The 19,404-nt window shown below is 46.7% G+C and overlaps 1 protein-coding gene and 1 pseudogene across 2 annotated transcripts; both read left to right on the forward strand.

The window, feature by feature from the left end:
* Positions 1-126: 126 nt before the first annotated feature.
* Positions 127-18,238, forward strand: LOC116231608 (von Willebrand factor A domain-containing protein 2). Of its 2 annotated transcripts, none has more exons than XM_090145524.1 (13): positions 127-266; positions 3,080-3,138; positions 3,516-3,590; positions 4,277-4,410; positions 5,184-5,293; positions 9,533-9,727; positions 9,853-9,983; positions 10,747-10,879; positions 11,684-11,739; positions 12,333-12,440; positions 12,984-13,565; positions 17,424-17,546; positions 17,965-18,238. In XM_090145524.1, exons 2-13 carry the CDS (start codon positions 3,090-3,092, stop codon positions 17,973-17,975), a joined length of 1,707 nt encoding a protein of 568 aa, XP_090001650.1. In that variant the 5' UTR covers positions 127-266; positions 3,080-3,089; the 3' UTR covers positions 17,976-18,238. The 2 variants fall into 2 exon arrangements, with proteins under 2 accessions (XP_090001650.1, XP_090001651.1); XM_090145525.1 differs by having other exon boundaries at positions 17,424-17,537.
* On the forward strand, positions 13,654-14,663 carry LOC149917101 (von Willebrand factor A domain-containing protein 2 pseudogene; annotated as a pseudogene).
* Positions 18,239-19,404: the final 1,166 nt, after the last annotated feature.

Genomic DNA, 19,404 nt, shown 5'->3' on the forward strand with positions numbered 1-19,404 from the left:
CCCTCCAGGTGTGCCCTCACCATGCAGCATAAGGGTACAACGCCCCTCAATCCCCACTTTTTAGATGACATCCTCAGAGTATTTAAAGACCACCTTCCTCCCTGCTCTAAAAGAAGGCTGCGAGCACAGCGCCGATCAGCCGCACAGCTGTATCCCACCACAACCTGCGGGGCGGTCCGGGCAGAGGCAGGGCTCCGCTCCCGGCTCCTCCTCCTCCCCGCGGAGCCGCTGTGGGTCGCGCAGAGCCCAGCGTGGAAGCGCCGCCGGTGAGCCCCGGTCCGGGGATGGGTTACGGGGAGGCGGGCGTGGAGCCGAGGGGCCGCGCACGGGCAGCGCTGGGGAACCGCAGCCGGGCGTTAGTTGGGGGATGAGGGATGGGGGGAGCATCGCCCCGAAGTCCTGTGTTTGTGGAGCAGCAGACAGCCAGACCTAGCCCTGCTGTGCTGCTCTCGGCTGAGTCGTTTCTGCGGGGTGCGGTAGGGGAGAGGTGCTGAGCGTGCCGGGGCAGCTCCCAGACGGGCTGTGCCTCGCGTCTTGAGTTAAGACTGTCTGCAGAAGACGCAAAGACGACTTTATTGAGGCTCCACAGAGACTGGAGGACCTGAAGCGATGTCTGTAGTGTGCCTAGGCAAAGAGCTGAGAATGCTTTCAGCCTTCGGCTTTGTGCAATGGGGCTTTCCCTGGCGTGGCACGATGGCTGAGTGAAACAAGAAAAAAAATCTCCTGATCCTATTCTGGTTCTGTAGAAAAATTAACCGTGGAAGATGCCTGCATTGTGAGGCTCCTTTAGGAAGGCTTCGTCCTGCAGTGCAGGTAGCAGCCTGTGTGCATCTGCACGAGGGGTGCCATAGCAAAGGCTGGCCCTGCAGCTCACAGGGCTCCTCACTGTGTGTTGCTCTGTTAGAGGGGTTGAACAAGGAGTGAGGACATCTGGGCACGGTGTGCTGAGGTGGAGACGATCCGTCTCACAGCCATGGGACAAGAGGTTCAGGTTGGATAATAGGGAAAAATTACTCACAAGAGCATTGAGACAATTGGCACGGGCTGCCCAGGGAGGTGGGGGAGTCACTGTTCCTGCAGTGTTCAGGAAACACAGAGATGTGAGATATGGTCAGTGGGGATGGATTGATGGTTGGACTACATGATCTTAAAGTCTTTTTAACCCTAATGATTCTACATCCTGAGAGCTGAGTTGAGGAAAGGAGATGACAGCAGTCCAGCCTGCGCTGTAGGTAGTCAATACAATTTTAAGGCTTGAAAAGCTACGGTTTGTCTCTTTCAGTTTTGGGTGTATGGGGAAGAACAAAGCAGAGCTCTTTCCCCAAGAGGAAGGTTTGCTGAGGCACATGGTGCTGATCCTCACCCACCTGCTTAGGGAACTGCTTGCACCTGCCCATGATGCAGGTCCATCAGTCACTGATCTGCCTCAGCTGTGGCTGCTCCTGCCTGGGACGTGCAGAGTGGGCACCAGCTGCAGCTGTTCAGAGCTGCAGGGGATGATTGTAGGATTCACACCTGTGCCCATTGCCTTGAATTAGCTCCCAGCTTGGTACACCACCACGTATTCTGTTTTTTCATGACCTTGGTGTAGTTATATTTGTATCTTTCTTTACCTTATGCTGGGCTGATTTATGTCAGGACCCCAGGTTCACACAGGTTCCCTTCTCCCCAGCCACAGAGCATTTCCTCCTATATTCACACTCACTACCCACTGCTGGAAGCAAGCGCTCTGTGCCTGGACTGCTCAGGTGGGCTCTGGCTCCCTGGGATGCCAGCAGAGGATCAAGAAGAGATGTTAATGGAATGCACTTTCTCTGGGCAGGAGAAAAACCCATTGAAGCTGTTACTTGATGCAAAGCCGGGTGTTCTGGATAAAGTAGCTGGTTTTGTAGAGCATTTTATGACAATTTTAATCTTGTTTCTCGCTTGTAGAAAAACATCATTGGAAGCTGTAGAGTGATGTTTTGGTGTGTATTTGAGCAGTAGTTAAATGTTTCCTCATCCTCTTTCTCCTTCCTGCAATTCTGGCTGCTGTTCCCCCCTTAGCTATCCCCAGCCAGGGCAGAGTGGGTGCCTGGGGCTCCCCATAGTTGTGTCCCACCTACCTCTTAGCTGCCCACTGAGGAGATGAAGCATCCTGAACTGTATGTGTTCCAACCAGTGCCTTACTTTGGAAACCAAAGAAACTTTTCAAGTCCTCACTGCTTTGGTTGAAAACAACCCCCAGATCTCCCACAGCTGTCCCCTCTGGCTGCAGGTGGAGGCTTGCCATTCCTTTGGTGTTGTCTGCTCTGGGATTAGCTCCTAAAAAGCTGTCCTGGGGGCATGGCAGTAGCATGACCTTCCCTCCTGGGCACATGCTGGAGTGACTGAGGGGCACAGGGGCTGCCTCGATGAAGTTGTGGTTTGTGTTTGCCTCCCTTCACTTGAGCAAACCTGAGGTCTGTTAATTTGGCCAGGTGATGCTTGTGAAACACTGGGAACTGGAAGCTGCAGGCCATGAAGCCTGGGCCATGACCAGGAGGCTGGGGTGGGTGCCAGAATGCTCTAGAGAATACACACAGCCCTCTTCATCTGGAGAAAAAATAAATATATGTATTGCAAATGGAAAGCCAAGGCCTCTGAATCTAAATCTGGGCCTGCTTGGGAGTGCTGCTGCAGTCCACCAACAAAGCAACAGCAGCCTTTCTGACTTTGAAGGAACAAAACGAGCAGAAAGTTGACCTTTCTGGATGTTTACACATAAAAGCATCTCCAGAGAAAGCCAGTCCTCAGAAAATAGAAGGCTGGAAGAGCCTGTGGCTGGGTGTTGTTGGGGATGGGCAGTCCTTCCTTCCTTGCAAAGCTGCTTTCTCTGCTGTGGGATGAGCACACAGGAGGAACTTTCTCTTCTCTCACTCCTTCTATTTGGATGCTTTTCCCCCTATTTCCTACCCTTCTCCCCATTGCTTTTGCCCTGAGCACGTGTTTCAGAACTCCTCACGTGAGGCAGCCAGCAAAGAGATGTTAGCTGTAGGTGAAGAAACCTACTTTAGGAATTGGGTTAATTGGGTTCCTTCCCTTTTTTTCTTTATTTCAGATTTGTCACCATGAATCTCTTGCCATTCGAGTCCCTCTGTGCTTTCCTGCTTCCCCAAGGTATTGAAAGCCATCTTTTTGCATCAGGGGTTTCTGTGGCAAACGTTTCCCTACTTCCAAATGGAGTTCTTTGTGGGAGGGATGAGCTGAACTAGGAGAGTTTGGGTAAAGCTCTGAAATGAGGGGAAAAAGCAATACCTGGAGAAATAGCTTTTCAAACATGTGACAGACTGGTATGTGGGGAGTCTGTTCCAAACAAAAGCTGATTATTTTGATACTCAAAGTTCATAGATGTCTCCAGTTGCAGCTGCATGGTGTGTATGTGCCTCCGATTGTGATCTCCAAACCTGCCCGAGCTCTCATTCTTGGAGTCCTCTCATTATCTTTTTAAAGGCAGCTTCTAGTGTTGATGGGTGATTATCTGATTGGTCCCACAGTTTGGTTGGCATCGGGCATGCAGGAAATCCATGCTGACCGGGAGACGATTGGCAAGATCTCAGCTGCTGGCCAATGTAAGTTTGTTTTTATAAAGCAAGTCCTCTACCTTCTGAATTCTATGTCAGTGCCTTGAAAAGGTCTCTACGGAGTGGGCAGGCTGCCAACAAGCTCTGCTGGCGTGTTTCTGCAAGCAGGGGTGACACAAGGAGAGGTGGGTTAATGAGTAGAGAGACATCTCTTCAGTGCCTTGCAATTGCTCTGAGAGTTTGTTTAGAAAACCAGAGTGTGCTTTGGGAAGTGTGCTGTAGATGAAGCACATCTGGCTCAGCGGGATGTGGTGCACCCTGTGAGTGCCTCGCAATTCTCTCTTGTGCCTCAGGCTGAGGATGGGGCTCCCTCTGTGCTTGTGGTCTCTCTACGTCCACTTATCAGAGCTGCTGGCTCGGTTGCTTTGCTTGGGCTCACAGTGCCATGCTTGGAATCTGAAATCTCAGGGGAAAGTCTTGTGAACTGTGAGCACTGAACAGAACAGGAAGGGGGGAGCACGCAGGGCTTGGGCTGGGAGTGTGGAACTGTTCCAGTGTGTGCTCTGCAGGACCAACTGTCTGCATTTTTTCCATTTGCTTCTAGAAGGTGAGACAAATTCAGGTGATTTTATTTCTTTTCCTTTTTCTTTTTTTTTCCATTGTTTTCTACAACATCTGCCCACCCACCTTCTGCAGTCACCTGTGACCCAAACGTGTATCTTGTTCTCTCCTAGTGATGTGGTGCTCAGCTTCTGTTGATATCCTTTTCCTCTTGGATGGCTCCTACAGCGTTGGCAGAGGCGGCTTTGAAAGATCGAAGCACTTTGCAGACAAGCTCTGTGATGCCCTGGACATCCATCCAGGCAGGGTGAGTGTTGGGAATGATTCCTTTTGCTTTTAAGCAGCTTGATGAAGTGTGAGAAGGCCAGTGGAAACTTACTGAGTGAAATGGCAAAATTCAGCCTAGCAGCTACATGGGTAACAGCAGGTCTTGGTCAGATGCCCTGTTGTTTCATCCCTGCAATATTTGCAGATTCTGGGGGCTGCTTTCTCAAATACTATACTTTTCCTAGTCTTTCTGTTAAATAGGACTGAAAATCAGTAGCCCTTTTAGCTTTGAAGATGTCACATTCCACTTCTTCTAAGGCTTCAGTGCGATATTCTGGGCAATATAAATGTTTTTGCCCGTTTATGTTTTCGGGCATTTTCAACTATAGTGAATGGTTTTAGGGCAGGCAATGGAAAAATAATTGCCTGCTGTGCTCAATGCAAGAAGGAGCTGCTGTTAGTAATGGAAACGCTGCCCCCACAGTGTCTAATTGGTTTGGTATAAAAGGTGTTACTTATAAACTTACTATGTTTTTGAGGCTCTGAGCTGCTCTGAGAGGATAAATACGGATCTTGAGCTGCCTGCAGCTATAGCAGAGGCTCCCATGTTGTTTGCAGCTGAGCTTTTTTTGCCTTGTTTGTAATCTGTAATATTAATGTGCCCTTTTCTGAAGTTCATTTAGAGTGCCAGGAGTTTGGCATGTAAAACAGTGTTTGTTGTGGAAGGATTTAGTGTTCTCCAATCTGTAAATTGTTCAGAAGAGTGACACCCACACAGACACCTTTCTTTCATACTCTAACCTTTCCTTTTAGGTCCGCGTAGGAATGGTACAGTTTAGTTCATCTCCCCACCTTGAGTTCTCACTGGATTCCTACCTAACCAAACAAGAAGTGAAAGAGATGATCAAGAGGACGGTGTTCAGGTCAGCTTATTCTGAAGGTCTTCTCTTTTTCTGGGCTATGAATGATTTCTGCACTGAGAATTTACTGAAGTGTAGATGTTGGCACCTCAGCTGTGTGTATATCAGTGTGATGCACTCAGGAAAGGGGATGAATGTCCAGTGTCTGTGATCCGTGATGCATGGTCTGTCTTTGTCACTGAAGGCTGATAGGGATGAAGGCTTTCAACGTCCCTCTGTAAGGTGGTAAATAGAGGAGTGTTTCTATGCTGGGCAGTGGGTTATGTCCTTCCTCAGGCAGGAGGTGCTGGGTTGGAGTGCCCTGCCATCGTTTGCAGGGCTGCTGCAGGGATGTGCTCACATACTCACAGCCATAGCTTATAGAAGCAACAGCAAGCATTGTCTTCCCATCCATCTAAGCATTGACAGGACAGTGTGCAGCTTGCATTTCTGGTGATTACAATTTCCTTTGTCCTTGGAGGTAGTGATGAATTGCTGGTCCCTTGAAATCTGTGCATGTGTGCCTGCTGAATTCAAGAGGATCTGGTTTTCAGACAGAAGCCTTTTTCTTTCTGAATGTTAAGACTTGGATGTGTTCCCATGACCTCAGGAAATAGAGCAAGAAGCCCAGAAACTCTCAGAGGCTCTCAAAATCCAAACTTTTAATCTCTGAGTAGTATTTTTGGATTTAATAAGGATCTGACATCTACCCCAAATAACTCTTGTTCTGATGAAAGGAGTGTCGATGCAGCCTGCAGGTGCCTGCTCCTTCTTTTGTCGATCTGCACTAGTGCTGCAGGTTGGCTGGGCATTTCTCAGGGATGTCTGCTGCTCTCAGCATACTGCAAGCAAACTGATCAGTTCTGACTTCCAGACAAGATCAGTCAGCTGGGTTTTGTTGCACTACTTTTGATAAGCTTATCAAATCTTGTGTAACGTTACAGAGAAAACTTAGCAGAAAGCAAGACGCATTTCCCTTCCTTGGCTGTGGCTTAAAGGTCTGTGAGAGCAGAGAAAGAACAGCAGTGTTCAGTGCCTGGCAGTGAAATTTCTTGATGACAACAGATGGATACTGACAGATCAAACAGAAATAATGACCTTGCGCTTGGCCATTTCATCTAGTTTAAATGAAAGCCTGACATTTCAAAGTAGATAAAATAGTTACAGACAGATCCCAGTTGGCTTCTGCAGAAGCAGGGTGTTTGGTGTCTTGGTTGAGAGCCTTCCTGATGTGCTTCTGATGAGCCTTTGGCCAGCAAGGCATTTCCCAGCCTCACCCCCTGCTCCTGGTGCAGTAATTCGGCAGTGATCTCAGAAGCAAAATCTCTTATAAATTTGTTTCATGCAAGTTCGGTCACAGTAGAGAAACTTTAGTGGTCTTTCTGAGGAAAAGTAGCAGATGAAGTCCGCATCAACTTTGGCTTCAAAAAGTCCTTATTGGGTGTGTCTTTAAGGTCTTCATCCACTGTGCCAAAAGCCAGTGAAACTCCAAATGCAAATCAAAAAGAAAGCAAGCATAATAAGCTTTGATGGATGGAGACCCTTTATTAACTTTTTCTAATCCTTGGTGCTCCAGAAGGCACGGTTTGCTGTGTCCATCAAGATGTTGTCACCAAACTGTGCGCTGTTTCCCTCGTGCACTGCACTTATCACTGAAGCATCTGACAGTTGCTGACATCTGGTCAGGAAAAAGGCTGATGTGGACATACCATGAGCACACAGTCACTGAGCATGCTTTGAGATGGTGGAGAGCAGAATGAATTTTGAATTGAAATGGCCTGGCAGGTATCGGGTTAGAAAGTCTCTGTGAAAATCAGAGAGTAGACAGAAAAGCAGGAACTTGGGGGGCTGGAGATTGGTGATCCTTGAGGTCCCTTCCAACACAAGCCATTCTATGATTCTATGAGCTTGGGCATGATCACATGCTTTTCTAGAACAAGCATCTAGATAGTAAAGCAAAAGAAGAATGTTCAGAAAGGAAATGGGAGAGTGAGTGTCTCAGCACCGTTGGAGGAGGTGCCTCCAAGAGGCTGGTGACACTTTTGTTTTGGCTCCCCTTGCTTGCTCTGGCTAGAAATAAAAGCAACCCTTTAAGGCTGTCACAGGAAGAGATTTATAGCACAGCTTCTTGGGCGGAATTAGATGACAGCTGGAAATGTCTCCTCTCATCTAGCAGCTTAGTTATCAGCAGGTCTGGAGTGTGTTCCTAGAGAGATGGGCTTTGTCTGATATTGCAAGTCCAGTCAGGGGCAGCATACTACAGAGCTCTTGTGTTGTGCCAGTGGAGAACTACCAAGAAAGGCGAGACTTTCTCCTGCCTGTCTTTGCCCAGAGAGGTGGTGGATGCCCCATCCCTGGAGACGTTCAAGGTCAGGCTAGATCAGGTTCTAAGCACTTGATCAAGCTGTAGGTGTCCCTGTTCACTTGCAGGGGAGTTGGACTCCAACTCTCTCCAACTTTCTTCCAACTCTAAGGATTTTATGATTCTAAGAGCCATCCTCTGCCTCCTCTCTGAGGTCCCTGTTAGGTTACCCATAGTTTTTTGTTTGTTTGTTTGTTTTGAAGTAAGTCTTTGTTGTTTTGGTTGTGTATATTCCTGCTAGAGACTGTCATTTCGTGTATCATTTTTATGACATTTAATGGTATGTGGAACATGGAGCTCACCCTTGAGTAGGCATCTGAAACAGTCTTTTCAAGTTAAGTCTTGTAAGCAAAGAACAGTCTGTGCCCCACAGAGCTTGCTATCAAGTAATGCTAGTGTAAAAGTGCAGCCTATAAAGACAGGCACATCTTGTATTTTCTCTTGTGTATGCATAGCAGTCCCCTTCTTATTGTCCTCTATAGCAACAGAGCACAATAGCAATGAAATAGCACCTTTAGGGGAAAAAAAGAAAGGATTCTTTGGCAAGCTGTACCTTGTTTTCTGAAGTGGCATTTAAGGTTGCTTTGCTTGGGAGTTACTACCCAGCTGCAAGGCTTGAGGTTTGCCATTCCTCAGCACTTAGCAACAGCCCATTTTACCAAGTTGATTTGTATCACTGCTGGAATGTTGTCCCTTGGCACCTGAGTCTTGGTGCTTTGTTACTGTGAGGATCAACAATTATTGAGCTAATTACTTCCTACCCAGAAACATTCCCTTCTCCTGGGCTGAAATCAAGGTCTGCCAAAATATTGAAATGGCTGGCATGCATCCACAAACTGCTTTTGTGGGGCCAGGCAAGAGGGAGAAAATGGTTTATCACAGGGCACAAGTGAGCTGAAGAGGAAAACTCATTGTGTTTAAAATGACCCCGTGCCTGTTTCACATGATCCCATCTTCAGAATGAGAAGTGCTGCGTGCAGCCTGTGTGAATGTCAGTGGCTGATTCAGCTTCTCTGTCATACCAGCTCTGCTGTATACAACGAGGTGCTTTCAGTTGGGTTTAGTGGTGGTGTAGACAGCTGGAGCGCCAGGTGGCTTTTCTTTGTGCTTACTTTGCTAAGGGGGTACTGGTAAACCCCTGAAGAAAACATGCCTTGTATTCGTTCCTTCTGAGTTTCTGGGGACGTGCTAAGAAGCTTTCAGCATTTGTATTTTCAGAAGCTTTCCTACAGGATGGATAAGTTAACCCTTAGATTAGCAAAGGAGAAAAAAGCATGGACTTCCTGCACGCTGCTGGACTGCAGGCTCTTGGTCACAGTCTGCAGTGCATAGCTCTCCTGCTGTAGGTCTTGGTCTCAGAACTGCAGAAGATCCACTGGAGGGAAAGGGATGACATATAACAAGAGTGTAGAGCTCTCCTATGCATCAGGAGAAAACAAACACCAACATCTCAGAAGTTTTCCGTGTTCTGTCCAGCTGTGCTATGTTTCTGACTGGAATCTAAGAGGTTATTGTTAAACAGTGTCTCCAAACAGCTCTTAAAGGACTTTCAGATGGAAAAACAGAAGCAATTGAGGCATCTATCGCAGCTGGAAATAATTCAAGTATCCTATAGGTCTGGTTCCTGCTCTGATTGCAGGAGTGCTCTACTGTGCTAAGTCTTCTGGAGACAGCTCTGGATTGAAGAGGAGAGATGCAAGGATAGATGGGTAGGACCTATGGAAAGATGACAAAAGTGGCAGCATTAGGCATATCTCTGGATGCCCTGTGTGGCAACAGACAAAAATATGCAAAGTTCCTTGCTACTAGAGGATGGAAATTTTGAAAATCGAAAGGAAAATTCAATAGCAATAGAAGAGGTTTGATTTCTGGTTTTCCAATGTTATCTCCCTTGTCTTTAGAGGTGGCAGCACAGAAACTGGTCGGGCTCTGAAATACATTCTCCATAAGGGATTCCCTGGTGGCAGGAACTTGACTGTCCCCAAGATCCTGATCATCATTTCAGATGGGAAGTCCCAGGGCAGTACTGCAATGCCTGCCATGCAGGTGAAGGAGAGAGGGACAACAGTTTTTGCAGCGGGAATCAAGTTTCCAAGGTAGGAAACATTTGGAAATGAAGGCCTGGTTCCCCAATGCCAAGTGTGGGGTTTGTTTTGTACTCAATTCTCTGGGGGTGATGTAGGGTCTGGTTATACCAGTGGCTGAACCCTCTCCTCTGCAGGTGGGAGGAGCTGCATGCTCTGGCCAGTGAGCCCACGGAGCAACACGTGCTCTTTGCCGGCGATGTCAGTGATGCGGCCAATGGTCTGTACAGTGCCCTGAGCAGCTCCATCTGCAGCGTCACCACACCAGGTAACCCCAGTCCTGGCCCCTCCTTACACCTCTACTTTGAACTCTGTTTGTGTCACTGAGCGAGGAAAGATGAGGTGGTGTCAGAAATGGTGCCTAGAGCCAGGGTGTTTGAGGTCTGTGTCTTGGAGCAGTCACATTGAGGATCAATCACTTTGAGATCACCTGTTTTTGGTGAGCAGACATGTCAGATGCCTCTCCAGACAGCTGTAGGTTGCAGGATCCTACGTCTTTCTGTGGCATTCACCTCATAAAATGGGAATGTTGCTCCTTGCTCATGTCCTGGGTAACAGAGGGATTATTCCTTCTAGAGATTCTGTCATTTCACAGATCATTTTTGATAACATTTCATGGTACATAGAGCATAGAGCCACTTCTTGCATAGGCACACAGCTGTGCTAAATCTTTTAGACTTGGCTGTGTGGTAAGTCAGGCAGGGGCTCACAAGAGATGGAAGAGACAGCCATGTGGAGACTAGAGTGGTCCATAGGTAAAAGCAAATCAAATGTGTGAATAATGAAGGAACCAGAGGAGCTGAAAAGTGCTGCTGAACTCAGCAGTGCCAGTTGTGTAACAGAGCAAAGGTGGCAGAAGAGTGTGTACCTCGAAGATGGAATATACTGAAATTGACCACAGAGAATTTCTGTTCTGGGGTCTCACAGAGGCACTTTTGATGGGTGAATTTGCTTCAAAGTGGTGCTCCATGCCTACACAGACTCTGTAGTTTTAGGCAGTTGGCCCCAATTTGATTTGCTCTTTGCTACAGGTTGCAAAGTTGAATCCTTCCCTTGTGAACGCAGAACTCTGGAGACTAAGAAAGAACTGGCTGGAAGCTATGTCTGCTGGAAAGGCTCAAAGCAGGAGAATGCAGTGCATGCTTCACTGTGCCCTTTTTACAGGTGAGTCTGACACCCACATCTGACCATGGCTTTCCTGGGATGAAGACTTTTTCAATATGGCATTTCTTCAATGTACACACTTGTGCTAAAGGCCTTTATTTCATAGAATCAGTTAGGTTGAAATGACCTCTAAGATCATTGAGTCCAAAAGTCATGTCTTCTTAGATTAAGGAAACAATGGAGTGAGTTGAAAAATCCTATGGGGAAAAGCATAGTTAAGGGCTGAGGTTTCCCAGTCTAAACCTTGTTTTTCTGGTTCCTGTTGCAGCTGGATAAGCTAGATGCCTGAATTAATGTTGAATAAGAAATTCACACTGCTATAAAATTTTCATTCCAATTTAGAACAAAAAAGTTAACATATCTTCATAGCAACTTAAAAAAAGAAATCATTTGAAGCCTTAAAGATATGTCTATAGTCCTTAATTCTAGAATGGTGGAAGCATAGACTATCCTGAATTGGAAGGAACTTAAAAGGATCATCGAGTCCAAATTCTGACTCCAAACAGGATCACCCAAAAATCAAACCATATGTTTGAGAGCATTGTCCAAATGCTTTTTGAACTCTATCAGTGTTACAGTAGAGTTCAAAAGCAAAAGAGCAGACTTGATAAAATGAAGTGTTTTAGTTTTGCTATTCCACTTAGAATAGATGTTTTCCTTCAAAATATTTGTTTTGAAAAATTGCCTTTTCAAAGGAAAATTTGTTCAATTGAAAACAAAGTAATAGCCTTGAAGTTCTCTTGTTAATCTTTAAAGCTACAATAGGTTTTATTCTCTTGTTCAATAATAAACTTCGCATTTCAGATTGAAAAGAGTCTCAGTAAAACACCCATCCAGATGCTTCCGAACCACATGTACAGGTAGGACTATTATCTCTTTTGAATTCTGTTTACAAAGCAGAGAAGGTAACAAAGAGGTAATTTTTACCCTCACTTCTAAAACTTTTGTTCTGAGTGAGAGTTTGAGGCACTGAGTCAGGTTGGAGGCTAGTAGCTAGTGGTGTCCCCCAGGGCTCTATACTGAATCCAGTCTCATTCAACATACTCATCAGTGACCTGGATGAAGGCACAGAGTACATTCAGCAAGTTTATTGATACCTAATTGGGTGGAGTGGCATATACACTTGAGGACTGCACTGCCATTCAGAGAGACCTTGACTGGAGATGTGGGCAGAGAAGAACATAGTGAAGAACATCTTTACACGGATGTAAATTCACTGGCATTATTGCAAAGCAAAAGCAGTGAGGTTACAGTCTGCTTTGCTGTCTTCACTCCTGCCAGCTGTTCCACCTGTGTGAAGATGCACATGGCCCTGCATCAGTTCATGCTGCAGGAAGATGGGCTGAAGTTTCTGTGGAAAAAGGGCCAAACGGTTGTGTTTGTGTTGTCACAGGATGGGAAGATGCACACTCCCTGCTGACTTTACATCATCTTCTTCTTTGGTTCCATTTAGATCCTTGTGACTCCCAGCCGTGCCAGAATGGGGGTACGTGTGTCCCAGAGGGACTGGACAAGTACCACTGCCTGTGCCCTGTGGGATATGGAGGAGGCATACACTGTGGTAGGTGTCAACATGACTTCTCCCTCCTTCCTTCTCAACTGTGTCTTGCCTTGGTAAGTGCCCGTGGCATGGCCATAGGAATGGCTGGACTTAGGCTGCAGCCTTTGGGCTGCACTCCAGGGGATCAGCTGAGTTTTCTCTTATGCCATTTTAATATGACTGAATCAAGCCTAGTGACTGGGTCTCACCAATACTGATAACGTCACCCTGGTACGACTACCTTAAACGTAGGTAGAACACGAGTAGGAAAACAGAAAAACTGGGACGGACATAGAAATGTTTGTCCCTGCACACATGGGCCCAGGAGGGACTCCCGATTTGGGGAGTTCACTGTAAGTCTTTAGAGGCTTGTGTGGCACCCACTCAAAACAAAATTACTCTTGGCAGAGCTGCTCTGCAGCTCAAGCCATATCTGGCAAACCATTTAGGTTGCTGGACACAACAGACCTTTCTACACCACCAAGCTTCCAGCAGGCACCAGCAGAGGCGCTCAGCATGCTTATTTCTGCCATTCGTGCAACAAACTGCTGTCTCTCTTTTCAGCGCCAAAGCTGAGCCTTGAGTGTGGTGTGGATCTCCTTTTCCTGATGGACAGCTCAGCAGGGGTCACACTGGAGGGATTCCTGCGTTACAAGGCGTTCCTCAAGAGGTTCCTTCAAGCAGCAATAGGCTGGGACTCACCTGCAAACGTGGGGGTGGCTCAGTACGATACCAACGTCAGGATACCCATTGAAGTGGGACAACACAAGGATGTGTTCGGTCTCATGAAGAGCATTGATGCTTTGAATTTCAGCGGGGGAGGAACCCTGACGGGCAGAGCCCTGCGGTACATTGCACAGCATGGTTTTAGGAGCACCCCAGTCTTTGCAGATGTGCTGAATGACCTTCCGCGTGTGGTGGTCTTGCTCACTGACTCCAAGTCCCAAGACCCAGTGGCAGAAGCTGCCAAGTATGCAAGGGACAGAGATCTCTTGTTGATCGGTGTAGGCAGCAGCTTTGTGAGGGTAGAGCTGGCTGAAGTGACTGGCAACCCAAAGCAGACCATCGTCTACTCAGATCCCCAGGATTTGTTCAACAGGATCCCAGAGCTGCAGAGAAGAATTTGCAGTGTGAACAATCCTGAAGGTAAGAAAGTGATATAAGGGATGCAGGAGAAGTTTGTCAAACCAATAGGTCTTCTGACCTCCATTGGGGTGTAGAGAAAGACAGAAGGATGAATGTCCTTGTTTTGCTTGTGTCAGTCACAGGTGAGGCACTAAGCTTCCATCGGTGCTCTTACAATCAGTGAGCTTTTAACATCAACAAATGCTGTATCACCCTTCACAGTCAGTAGTCAGCAGTAATGAAAGTGGCCTGCAATTTATTCCCACTGCTTTTTTTTTTTTTTTTTTTTTTTTGAATACACCTATATACTGAAAAATACAGTGTTTGCACACTTTTATCCAGGCTGCCAGGTGCAGTCTCTTGATTTGGTGTTTGCAGTGGATGCCTCAGTTGGCCTGGTGAATTTTCTGCAGCTGAGGGACTTTGTCAGGACCAGCTCTTGCACTTCACCATCAATTGGGATGTCACCCAAATTGCCCTTGTGGTCTATGGCAGCAGAGCTCACACTGTTCGCATTGGACACCCACACAAACAATTCAGCTCTCCTCCAAGCCATCAACCAGATGCCTTTCCTTGGGGACGTTGCCTCTGCCAGCAGTGCCTTACTCCACATTCACGGTGACATGAGGACAGTGCAGAAGGGATCAAGGCCTGGTGTCAGCAAGGTGACACCAGTGGTCACCAATGGTGCTCACAAATGTAGGTGGCATGGAGGATGCAGCTGCCCCAGCTCAGCAGCTGAGAGACAATGGTGTCACAGTGTTTGTGGTTGTCATTGGGCATGCAGAGAGGGACACACTGCTGAGGGTTGCTGGGTCTCCCAGTTACCTGGTGTGCATGTACTTCTATGAAGACCTGCAGCATTACCAAGACCTCATCACTGAAAGAATCTGTGAAGGTGAGAACGTCCCAAACTTGCTATTCATGATGCTGCCAGCAGTTTGTGGTAAACTGTAAAACAAGCATGGGGGAACTTTCTTCTGTAGCCCTTGTTATCATAGGCTTTATGATATGTTAATGAGTGAGCTTGTTGTCACTTCCACTTAACTGTGGGGAGACCTTGATATTGAGATCTGGTGGTTGTCCAAAGCAATCCTAATGGGAATAGGAGGCAGCTTTACCAAGATTCACTGGAGATGGTGAGATCAGGCTTCATGTGACTGCTCTTTCCATCCCTGTCTATGTTCTGCCTTCACTGGAAAAAAAAAAATTGCTCTTTTTTTTTTGACACTGCTTTAAATCTGTAGAATTTGCTGTGCACTGCTGTAAGCTCTGTGGTGTAGCTGAGACTGAAGGGCATGCATTTCTGCAGCCACTAGTGTTGGTCCTTCAGTGAGTTCTCTGCTGTCTCATTCAACAGCTTTGTGCACGTGTTCTTCCTCAGTATCCCACTCTGAGACACTTAAGATTTTGTTGGCATTGCACAGCATTTAATCCTAAATCAAGATCTGTCTGGTTTTGAAGCTTGCATGCTGATAAATTGAGATCTTCAGACAACTTCTGCTTAATTTTGTTTGCAGGACTAAAACCCTTGGCTCTGAGGCATTCAGGAGGGTATAATTTTCAAATATTCATGTAAAAAATTGTCTGTGCAAAAAAAAAAAAAAAAGTGTACTTTCTTCACAATTTCACATCTTGAGGACCGGTCCCCAGCTGGGAAAAAATGAACTCTGAAGTCAAGTTTGAAACACTGATGTACTGAGCGTGAGTGCTTCTGTTTGATTGAAATGAGCTTTTCAGGAAGGAAAGCAACCTGGGTTTTTAGGCATTAGTGGTGGAGAAATGTTTCTAGTTCCTTGCTGCTCCAGCTGATCCACCTTGTTTCACATTCATAGTCTAACATCTTTCTTTGTGGTCTGGTGTTTTAACCCCTATGTAAGATCAAGTGAAGAAGCAATTAGAGCAATGCTGTGATTAACAGCACAATCAAAGGTTGTCCTAATGTATTGGCATGCTGTGTCTCTTGGGGTTTGGAGCTGTCTCTGTGGGCAGAGCAGCCTGTCTCCTGGCAGGCTTCTGCAGGCAGTTTCTACCTGGAGCTTTTCAGTCTGCATCTACTGCGATGGTATTCTCAGCTGTGTTGTGGTCAAAACAGTCTACTGTACCATGAAATTAACCACAGGGCCATGGTTGAAGGGGAAGAGACAGCAAGGTTCAGTGATTTTGGGTAATAACATATCATTTCCTGAGACTGAATTGTTGCTTTCATTTCGTGTGCAGGTAATCACTATTTGTACATATAGGCTGGGGCTGAGGTTGATGGAAAGATAAGCCCTTCATTCAGTCTTCTGCTCCAAGTCCAAGGCTTAATAACAGAAGCACTGTCTGTGAAAGGACTAAAAAAAAATAAATATATATGACTCGTGATAAAAGCATGTGAAAAACAGCCTCTGCCTCTGGACACCTGGAGTATTGTGTTCTGAGGCATGGCTGAAAAGAGGCCAGGAAAAATGTCCTGGGCTCTGGGAGAAAAGATCCAAAGCAATAACTATATGTAATATCTGTGTAATGAAAATACAGCCTCCTGGGGTCACTGTGGGGTGAAGTGGAAGATGCTTTTTTAGGGTGATGCAGTGTTAATGGTCGGCTTGAGTGCAGGGTGATGGAGTCTGGGCAGACCAGTGTGCTTCCCCCAGCAGAGACCCCTGGGTCACACACAGTGGGCACATGTTCTGCAGAGCAGAGACCAGGAAGGCTCTCTGGGCAGCAGGAAGGACACGAAAGATGTGTGTGGCTCTGACTGTGTGGCTCTGAGGTCCCTCTGACTGTGCTGTGGTGGCTCTGCCAACAGTGCTAAATGTGGAGACATTCCTTGGGGGTAGGTTGTGAGGCAGAACCCCATCTGGGATCTGTGACAAAAGGGTTGTTTGAGTCCACATAACGTCAGCAGGAACTGAAGACTGAAATTGTTCAGATCTCAGTAAGCAGATCGCTGCCAATCTTAGGTATGTGTTTGAGCATTGATGTGTATCAGCACACCTACATGGGGAGAATGGCTATTCTGTGCTATAACGTGTAGTAAGCATTCTGATGGATAGGGGGTTGAGTTTGAATTCTTTCCTTCTCCCACCTTATTCTGTCTGTTTTTTCCTACTGTGGAGCAAAGGGCAAGGCTGCAGGTCCAGACTACACCACTCAGTGCTTCAGTGAAGGAATTTCACACCCTTCCCAGCTCTGCTGCAGAGGTGCCAGAAGGCTGGAAGCAAATTCCTCTGGGATGCTGCTACTTAGCCCAGTGCATTCACAGCATGGAGCCCTGCCAGCCCTGATGACAGCTGAGCTCTGCTCTCTTAAGGGGGCTGGGAAATCTGTTACGTACTTCAAAAGAACAGAGCTAATAACAGCTTAGGCTGTGGTTGTGGGCTTTTCTCTCTAATCTCCAAGAAAAAAAAAAAGCCCTGAAATATTTCTTTTGTTTTTTCCACTTGTTTGTGAATGATTTCTTGTTCTTGCTTCTCTCACATATAAACTCAGCTCTTCTTCAGAGCACAGCAGGGTTTGAACTCCAGTGGTATTTGGGGTTGTAAACTGCTTGGGGTGTTTGTCTTGCTCTGCACTGGCAATGTCTGGACCTGGGGGCTTAGAGGTGCTTGTGTGTTCAGCACACAGCTCTGAAGATGCTCCATTTTGGAATTAAGAACTTTATCAAAGCCAGCCTTTCTCTTCCGTAGGTTAAACACAGAAGAGTTTGATGCAGGCTTACACCCTCTGCCAAATTTATGTGTTTCGTGTTCTCCTTTTCCCAGACAACATTTTCTGGAGTTTGGGTTATTAAATTGCTGTCACTGTTCTCTGAAGCATTGCTAATGGTTGTGCATTTAACAATTAATACTCCATCGATGTGCCTGACCCCACTTGTTCTGTCTGTGTTTGTTGCAGAAGCAAAAAGCCCTGTGAACCTGTGCAAACCCAACCCATGCATGAACCAGGGCGTGTGCATCCTCAGGCCGGGAAGCTACTGGTGTGAATGTCACGGCTGGGAAGGACCCCACTGTGAGAGCAGTAAGGCTCAGGGGATGACAGCTGCAGCACCTACCCTGCCCCACTACACCCATCCCAAACCTCCAGCTCTTCCTTAGCAGAGAGCTGGCTGTAGTTCCCTGGCAGCTGTTTGGTGGCTGGGGCTTGGAGCTGAGGGGGCATGAATCACAGGGAGAGTAGAGATGTTTGGGATGCTGAGCTGCACTGTTTTACACATTCACTAAGCGAGTTAAAGATTGAGAAGGTCTAATAATTTTGGTAGTCCTCCCCTCCGTTCTGTTTCCCTTTCCCTGGGCCCTGCTAGAAGAAACCCTTCTTGTGGCTTCAAATGTCTGTGAGATGTTAGACATCAGCCCCAGAAGGTGTTTGCTGGGCTGTAAGGGACTGAGCATGTTCCTAGAGTGCTTACCCCACATTTGTTTCTCTTCCTCTACCACAGGAGTTCCCTGAGGAGATTCTCCAAGATCTCCAGTTCTCCCTACAGACTCCCATGTGCAGCAGATTCCAGGCAGTTTTCAGCACTTCTCTGGAGACCACCAGCACCTGAAAAGGTCCTGAGATGCTGACCCAGAAGTGCTGAGCTCCAGTTCTGACCCAAGAAGATACTGCTGCCCTTGGTTGAGTGACTGGGCCATTCCCAGTTCCTGCACTGCACAAACTGGGCTTTCCAGTGCTCTTTCTTTTGGAATCAAGTAAATATTTGATATTAAGTATTTATTTTTGGCATTTTTATGTGTAATTGTTATATTTTTAACAGACTTCTGGAGAGGTCTTTGAGTTAGTCTGAAAACATGTAGACATCTGAGCAATTCTGGAGCTCCCACTGATGGCGGATTATGGAGATGGCAGCTCTGGTTCCCAGAGCATAGGGGTTTTTAAGGAAGTGTTGAACAGGCTGGGTCAGACTCTGAGCCAGCTGTCATCTTGATGTTAGCTTTTGTCTCATCCTGAAGATTTGGTTGTCTTTCTAAGCTGGTACTTGATCTTGGCCAGAAGTGATACTTTCAGTGCAAAAACTGCAGAATGAAATCAAATACAGTCCCTGGTGAGCAGGTTAAGCAGCAAGTGATGGAGTGCATGTTGTGCTGCACGCAGCTGACAGGTAAGAGGAAGAAGAAATGGTTATGAGCCTCTGTTCTTAAGTTATCTGTGCTGCTTTTTTCTCTGAGTTTATTAGGGCCAGTCTAATAATAAGGTTTGTCTTCTAGACATTTTGTAGCTGCCTGTTTCATTAAGGTTTGAAAATGGTTGGTTTTGCAAAACATTCAGTGGATTGTGTGACCCCAAAGCCGTTGCTGTGTGATTCTGCCTCCCCTTGGTGTTTCAAGCTGACCTGATCCCCAGCATAGCAGCAGCCTCTGCAGCCAGAGCTCAACCTCTGCCAGGCTCTGATAATATTTGCGTCCCTGGAGACAGTTTGGCCTTATGCTTGTATCCTCCAGCACTGGATCACCAGGTCAGTTTGCCCATAAGGCTATGAACTGTGCTTCTGAGAGTGGTAAGTCACACTGTCATGTTGTTCTCTGCTGCTTTTCCCATGGCATCCATCCCCTGGGCACAGCCAGGGCAGCCCTAAGCAGGGATGTAAGCAGTGGCTGCCAGTCCCAGTGAGAGTAGCACCTGCTGTTCAGAGGAGGAGAAAAACCTCCTCACTCAGATGTCGTGGTCTGAATAGTAATATCAGATACATAAAAAGAGAGACAAATTTTTCTGCTGGCTCATTGTCAGAAGGACAATTGTATGAGGCTCTCCTGAGACTGAAAGCTGGCCCCATGACAATATAGTGCTATTACATCTTGTAGGAGAAGCAAGAATTTCCTCTTTTCAGTACATGGTCTCCAGCAAAACAAGCTTAGCTGGAGGAAGGGCTGATGTTTTG

The sequence above is a fragment of the Phasianus colchicus genome, chromosome 8, assembly GCF_987193195.1.
Source record: "Phasianus colchicus chromosome 8, bPhaCol1.hap1.1, whole genome shotgun sequence".
Lineage (NCBI taxonomy): Eukaryota > Metazoa > Chordata > Aves > Galliformes > Phasianidae > Phasianus > Phasianus colchicus.